Genomic DNA, 8,429 nt, shown 5'->3' with positions numbered 1-8,429 from the left:
GTGTACAATACAAAATATATACAATCCATTAATTTCTTTATATAATCTTGACATTCAAATGACATTTTTATCTTATTTAACAATTTGTGGAACGTATTTATTATTATTAAAAATGAACTAAATGAATTTAAAAACTGAATGAATGTTCAAATACTTTAAAGTTCTGTTTGCATTTACGCGAATTATTTACATTCGCACATTCTCCCCGCCATTGTTTGATAGTTTGGTATAACCCTTTTGCGCTGCACTATCGACATCTTTTGGTTTTCGCTGATTTTAACCCAACTCCATTGAACATGTAACGAGAGAGAATATTTTTAGAAAAGGAATTATAAAAAAACAACAAGTACAGTAAGTAAACGAAACCAAGAGCAACAAATATTCTATCATAACACAAACGTAGTATGTGTAGTGAAAGTACCGCTGATTGTTGATTTTGTTTTTTTTTTTTGTCTCATTCAATTGAATGGGATTTTATTTCTTTAAAAAAAAAAAAAATAAATAAATTGGGTGGCGCAACAGTCCGTTGTGAACCAGGGCCTAGTGACTTACAACTCGCAACCATTCCTGTGTGCGAGTACTGTTGTCAGGAATGGAAGGGACCTACAATTTTAGGCCGAATCCGAACGGCTAATTTGAGAATGCACTTTTTCATGACAAGAATTACTCTTGAAGGAATTGTCAATTCCTCGCAAGAGGCAGTACCCGCGCAAATTAATTTTTTAAATTAAGGTGGCACAGGCAGGGATTGAACCCAGACCCCTTGCATGACAGTCCAACGCACTAACCATCATGCCACGGGTACTACATTTTATTTCTTTAATATATTTAATATCGTGTTTCGTGTGCCGGTCGGGTTGCTTTCCGTTTGTTTTTAATTTGATATAGTTTAAATTTTGTTATTTATTGTTATGAATGTGATTAATTTATTTAGTTTAATTAATTTAAGAAAACGGTTGTTTCATTTTTGATGCGTTACATCAATTTTAGCAATATAATTCAAGTGCGGTTGAATTAAATAATAGGTACATAGGTACCTATATGATTATGTTGTGTTGTTTAGTTAAAACAATGGGTGAGTTCTTTTTATTATGTGTATTCATTATAATTTTATTTAAAAATTTAATAATGCAGTTTTGTGCTTCCATATACATATGTACATATGTAATTACCTACATATAAGTTCGTAAGTCTTTCGATTTTATTTTAACCGTTTTTATTTGCAAAAGCCGGTATGTATGTACATATGTATATAATTGAGAATTGTGCGCATAATTGTTTGTTTTGATTTTGGCTTGAGAAATTATGTGCATAATTTTGAACGAGTGGGGTCGTGCATCGGTCGTATGTTCTCGCGTATTGTTATGATTAGAATTATTATTATTTTTTTTTTTTGTAATTTGTTTTAAGCAGACATATTTTGATCGGGCGGTGCCGTGTATCGGTTGTATGGTTTTACTCGTTATAATTTTGTTGAATTTTTATCTTGAGTTGAGTGTTTATGTTGCAAATTTTAAATTCGTAGAAATTGTGTTTTATTTAAATAAATTTTATTTGGTGGTGACTGTGAAGTGCTTTTAACATTTAGCAAATGCGATTATTTGATTTCATAAATTATTGAAATATATTTTGTTTTGTTGGAAATATTTATTGATGTTTTAATCGAAATGTTGCATTGTATTTTAATATTATATCGGTGTTTTGAAACGTTGAATTAAGTGAATTAATATTTAATTTCGGTGAAATGAATAATTGTAGGTATGTGTTCTTATTTATGAGTTGTGATTTTATTTGGTTTGTTTTGAATCTAGTGAATTAGATGTGACGTTTGACGTGCTGAAGCTGAATTGTGGACTTAAGTTTGATGTTTTGGCTGCGGACATTACCATATTAGCGATGAATTTAGATTAAGAATTTGAAATAAGCCATCTTGTTTTAAGTCAAATTGAAATATTTTGAATCAAATTGTTTTAATTTTGTCAAATTATATTGTTTATTTGTTGCGGCCTTATTTATAGTTTATAATTTTAAGATCAAGTTACTGATATTATAGTTTTGAATAAATTTAAATTTTCAGAATTGAATTGGTGTTTTATTTGATGTGGTTTGTTTACGATCTCCTTTTTTGTTTTTGTTTTTAACTTTATGTTTTGATGTGATGATTTTATATGATTCTGACGGTTTTAAATATGATTTATATTAGACTCGTTTGTTCCGTGGTTTTGTTTGAAGGTAAAAAGCAAATTTTAGTAATCGGTCGTTTAAACTGTCCAGACTTGGTGCGGAGCGTGACAACGCGTACCAAACCGTCTGACCCGCTGTGGGTTTGTTCTATTCGCGCCATATTCCAATGTGTTGGTGGAAGTCGTCTCCTATCTTCGGCTTTTCTTGTATTTTTGTCCATTTTGGGCGTTGTTGAAGCCGAGATAAGTATTCAGAATTCCATCGTCTCCAAAATACTTCAGATAATGCCTGAACTCGTTTCCAGCGATCTTTATGTGTAATGTTTGTTTCTGTTTCACCTTGTGGTACTGCATGCAAAGATTCTCCGACTAAGAAATGTGCTGGAGTTAGTGCGTTCAAATCATCGATGCTATCGGTTAGTGGGCATAGAGGTCTCGAATTCAGACAAGCTTCTACTTGTGCTAGAAGCGTCGCGAGCTCCTCGAAGGTAAGCCTCTCAATTCCAATGACTCGTTTGAGATGGTACTTGACAGACTTCACACCCGCTTCCCATAGGCCACCGAAATGGGGAGAAGCTGGGGGAATGAAATGCCAATCTGTACCGCGATTTGCCAATAGTTCTGCTACCTGCTTCCAGTCGTGTTGTGCTTCTTTCATCATTTTTGCCAGTTCATTATTGGCACCGATGAAATTAGTTCCGCAGTCGCTATAGATCTGCTTACAAATTCCTCTTCTGGCAGTGAACCGTTTGAATGCTGCTAAAAATGCTTGTGTGGTTAAGTCTGATACTGCTTCGAGATGAATGGCTTTGGTTGCCAAACAGATAAATACTGCGAAATAGCCTTTTAGTATTTTTGCTCCACGGGCTTTCCAGGCTTTTATCTCGATTGGTCCCGCATAGTCAACACCGGTGTGACTAAATGGTCGCGATATGCGTACTCGCGCAGCAGGTAAGTTTCCCATCAGTTGTTGCATTTCAGATGCCTTTTGCCGGTAGCAAGAAGGGCATTTATGCAACTGGTGCTTGACGCTTCGCCGAATCTGTCCTATCCAATATCGTTGTCGGATGTAATTAATCATTTGCTGGATTCCGCCGTGTAGAGTTTGCTTGTGAGCATCTCTTACAACCAGACTCGTAAAATGGTGGTTGCTCTGCAACAGTATCGGATGTTGGGCATCGTAGGAAAGGCGGGAGTTTGCTAAACGTCCCCCGACTCGTAAGATTCCGTCAGAATCAAGAAATGCGTTTAACGAAAGTAAATTCTTTGGAATTTTGGCATTTCCAAGAATTTGTTGAATCTCATCTCCAAACATCTCCTTCTGTGCTGCCTTGACCACTATTTGATGTGCTGCATCTAATTCTTTAGGATTGATTGGACCAGTGATAGGACCAAGCTTAGGTCGACATTTTATTGTGAAACGACGACAGGTGGCGACGACTCTAAGTAATTTGAGCAACCTGGAAGAGTCGTGAATAGCCTGCAAGATTTTATCGCCATGAGTGATATTGATACTTAAAACATTCACTTTACTTTTATCCTTCTTTTCTTCTTCAGTGTCGTTGTCGATGAGTTGATGCGGAGCATCGAATTCCCATTGTCGCGTTAAAAATTCAGGTCCATTCCACCACATATCCAATGACTCCAGTTCAGCCGGAAATACACCTCGAGACGCTAGATCGGCTGGGTTATGCAATGTTGCAACATGACCCCAGCTGTCGATCTGTATAAGCCGCTGAATTTCGGATACACGATTGGATACAAATGTGGTCCATTTTGCTGGTGACGCTTGTATCCATGCCAACGCTATCATCGAATCAGTCCACGCGTAGATATCGACATCGGGGATGGCCAAGATATCCTTGGTGTAACTAAGTAGCTGCGACAGAAGAACAGCTCCACAGAGTTCCAGGCGAGGCAGCGTGATGGTTCGCTGACTTGGTGCTACTTTTGTTTTTGAGAGAAGCAGGCTGGTAAGGATTCGATCGTCCGTGTCTAAGACCCGAATGTAGACTACTGCACCGAAAGCTTTCATGGAGGCGTCACAGAATCCGTGAAGTTGGACAGCCTTATTAGATGGGCTTTTCGCGATCCATCTCGGAATTCGCAATCGTTCGATGAGAGGAAGTTCGCGTTGAAAAGCTTCCCATTCCGTCTTTAAGGGAGTAGGAATTGGATCGTCCCAATCACAACCATGCTCCCAGAGGCGTTGCATCATTAGTTTCGCCGTGATGATGCAGGGTGATATCCACCCGAGTGGGTCGAACAGCTTAGCGATGGTGGACAACATTGACCGTTTTGTGATGTCTTCTGGTGAAACTTGCAGATTTTGAAAAGAAAAGTAGTCGTCAAGTGGAAACCACTTGATGCCGAGTGTCTTGACATGATTTGAGGTGTTAAACGGGAGTTCAAAATCTAGTTCTCGATCCTCAGCAGCGATGTCTTCCAGGAGAGCCTTGGAGTTACTCGTCCATTTCCTCAGGTTGAATCCCGCAGACGCTAAGAGCTGCTTGGCTTCATGTTGTTTCCTCTTGGCTTCTTCGATGGAATCTGCTCCACTGATCAGATCATCAACGTACATGTCCTCACGGACAACCTTCGCCCCTTCGGGAAAATTCTGACTTTCATCGTCAGCTAGTTTCTTCAAAACCTTAATCGCAAGATATGGTGCGCTCGCTGTACCAAACGTGACAGTGTTCATTTTGAAGACTTTAATCGGCGAAGATTTCTGTTCCCTCCACAAAATTAGCTGAAAGTATCGGTCTGGGAAACTAACCATAATTTGACGGTACATCTTTTCAATGTCTGCCGTAAAAGTAACTCGATGAGTACGCCATCTGAGAACAAGATCAATGATATTGGTCTGCAATTTTGGACCTACAAGAAGATGTTCGTTGAGGGATTTCCCATCCGAAGCTTTAGAAGCTGCGTCAAACACCACTCTCAGCTTTGTTGTGGAACTCGCTTCCTTAAAAACTGCATGGTGCGGAAGAAAATAATGGTAAGGGGTCGCCAAAACCGTGTCATCTTCATCTATTTCTTCCATGTGTTTGAGCTTGATGTACTCATTTATGCACTTTGAATAGTCCTCACAAAGTTTAGGATCTGCAGCAAGTCTTTTCTCGAGATGGAGAAATCGTCGAGTAGCTCCTTGACGGCTGGATCCCATCGCTGGAAGGCCTTCTTTGAACGGTAAGCTGACTTGGTAACGCCCGTCTGGTAAACGTGTCGTATTCCTCTCAAAATGTTCTTCACAAACAATGTTGTCTAGGGTTTCATGTGTCTGGAACGGCGTTTCTTCCATCTCCCAAAACTTCTGTAGCTGAATTCCGAGGTCGGTAACCTGCACGAAACTTCGAATTTGCCGGGGAAGTTCCTCTGGAACTTTCCCTAACACGATCCACCCTAAATGCGTATTTTGCGCTATCGGTGCGTTGTTATCCGGAGACCTTCTTATTTCCGGTAGCATTATTTGGGCGCAAACATCACTTCCAAACAATAAATCGATAGGAGCGGGCTCGTAGAGATGGGGATCTGCTAACGTAAGACCCTTGAGGTGATTCCAACTGTTGGGTACCACTCGTTGGGCCGGGAGATGCCCAGTCAGCGACTTAAAAACCAATGCCTGTGTGGCAGTTTCAAACGTCGAATGGCGAGAAGCAAAATGCACTTCGACGGTATGCTGTGTTGTGCCGCTGCTGACCAACCCCAACCCCGATACCTCAACAATGGCACGTCGCCTTTCCAACTTCAGCAGACGAGCAGCAGCTTCTGTTATGAAAGACGTTTCTGACCCTGTATCAACCAGGGCACGTAGTAAACGAATTCTTCCATCTGTGGCTCGCGCTTTGACAACTGCTGTAGCTAAGAGCACCTGGTGTGTTTGGGCACGATCACCGTGCGACGCGTGGTAGTTTTGAGTTTGTTGACGAACAGCTGGTTGGAACTCAGGCGCATTCGGGTTCACTGAGGCCTGAAATGTGTTAGAACTAGAACCGGTAACTCTCGGTTGAGACGGCATACCTTGGCTTGATGTTCCGACTTGGGTCTGATGTTCAGAACCTGGTTGTTGAGGTTGAAAAGAGTTATTATGGTGCTGCAAATGCAGGAGTGAGTGATGTTTCTGTTGACAGAAATAGCACCGACTCAAACTCTGGCATTCCTGGAGAGAATGCCCATATGTCAGACAATTTTCACAAACATGGATTCCCCGGACTACTTCTCGGCGTTTGACACTGTCCATTGCCAAAAATTGCTGGCATTTTCTAAGGGAGTGCTTGTTGTGGTTGCACAATTTGCAAAGAACTTGGCTAGTTTGAAAGTGCTTTGGAATTTTCTGAGGTTGATGCTTTACAACATGCTTTGTATGTAAAACCTTTGAAGTCGATGGTTGAAAGCGTGGCCTTGAATTAACAGATGACTCTTCTTTGCGCCTGGTGGGCGTAGCTAGCTCTTGTTGGCCCATAACTTCAAGCGTACGGAATCGTGTCTCTAAAAATTCGGAAAACGCATCAAATTTCGGTAAGTCCTTGCTATTCCCTAATTTTTCCTCCCATAATTTTTGACTTGTACTAGGAAGCTTTTGTACAAGGAACCATATCAAGACCGTATCCCAAGAAGAAATCGGAACCTCCAAATTTTCAAGAGCGAGAAGACATTCTCTAGTTGTATACAAGAGCTCCTTGAGACCAGATGCCGTTTCTCGCGTCAATGAGGGTTGACCAAAAAGCGATTGCATTTGGATGTGCACCAGAATGCGTTTATGATTGTAGCGCTCTTCCAAAAGTTCCCATGCCTTTTCATAACTTGCAGACTCAACAGCAATGTTTTGCATAAAACGATGTGCATCACCTATTAAACACGTTTGTAGGAAATGCAATTTGTCGATGTCCTCCAGGGTCGCGTTTTTATGGACGAGAGCTTGAAATCTGTCGTGAAAAGCACGCCAGTTTGTGTAAGATCCGTCGAATTTGGGCAGATCAATCCTAGGGAGACGAATCGCCGAATGTGAGGACGATGCAGAAGAATGAGGGGGCGGAGCACCCATTAGGACATCACCTGCGATAAGTGTTTTCGATTTTTCCATCGCCTCTACCAATTCTGCCCTATATTCGAGGTAAATATCATACATTTGATCATAGACCACTAATAATTCATCCTTTTTTAAATATTCTTCCAGCATACCACCACCAATGATTGCCTCGTGATAGGCTTTCGACGTAGCTAGATCTTCTTCTAGCTTTGAAAGACGTCCCGATGCATATGCTGGTGTTCTCCGCTCCTTCGGAGCCTTTTTGAAATTAGTAAGGTCTTTGATGACTTTTGTAAGTAACCCCTTTTGCAATTCCCCATACTTATATGATTTTTCCATTTCTTTAAATTATTTTTAAATTACAGAGTAATATAAAAAAAACGAAATCGGGACAGGTTTTACTAACAAGAAAAGCAACGACTTACTGCTTGTATGCTGCGGCTACGGCTGCTGACTTTGTCGGTGAATTGCTGCTGACGTCGTCGTCGTCGTTAAAGATGCTGCTGGCGTCATCGTTGATGTTGCTGCAGGGGCTCCGAGTGAATGATGGATCGTTTAAATGATATATTTTGTATACTTTTCCTTTTTTTTTTTTTTTAACTAGATTTATTGTTTTTTTTTTTTTTTAAACTGCACACACGGCACTATATATTAAGTTTTTTTTTTTTTTTGTGTAAATGTAATTTACTTAAATGTTTTAACTTTATGTTCGGCTCGAAGGACCAAATGTTCTCGACTAGAAACTTTAGCAAAGTTTTAGAAATTATGCCGGTTAAAAATGTTCCAAAGAAAAGACGTTATCTTGTTCAAACTTGAAATTAGAATAATCTTTAATTTTATCATATGACCTAGTGTACAATACAAAATATATACAATCCATTAATTTCTTTATATAATCTTGACATTCAAATGACATTTTTATCTTATTTAACAATTTGTGGAACGTATTTATTATTATTAAAAATGAACTAAATGAATTTAAAAACTGAATGAATGTTCAAATACTTTAAAGTTCTGTTTGCATTTACGCGAATTATTTACATTCGCACACAAAATGTTATACGATCGCTCGTTTCCGAAAAATTAGTCAAAAAGTAAAATTACAGAATTTCGACCCAGCTCATCACAAATTATCTTTCTGTTGCTCTATTTCCTCAACCAAGCCTCCAAACATGATGCGGTTTTCACTAAAATACAGAGCATCGACCCACCTT

General features: G+C 39.6%; 1 protein-coding gene across 1 annotated transcript; it reads right to left on the bottom strand.

The window, feature by feature from the left end:
• Positions 1-2,331: 2,331 nt before the first annotated feature.
• On the bottom strand, positions 2,332-7,554 carry LOC129947061 (uncharacterized). Its single transcript, XM_056057500.1, has one exon. It carries the CDS (start codon positions 7,552-7,554, stop codon positions 2,332-2,334), a length of 5,223 nt encoding a protein of 1,740 aa, XP_055913475.1.
• Between the last annotated feature and the right edge of the window lie 875 nt (positions 7,555-8,429).

Source organism: Eupeodes corollae, chromosome 1, assembly GCF_945859685.1.
Source record: "Eupeodes corollae chromosome 1, idEupCoro1.1, whole genome shotgun sequence".
NCBI lineage: Eukaryota > Metazoa > Arthropoda > Insecta > Diptera > Syrphidae > Eupeodes > Eupeodes corollae.
The sequence above is the reverse complement of the archived record's forward strand: the minus strand, read 5'-3'. Positions and strand labels throughout refer to the sequence as shown.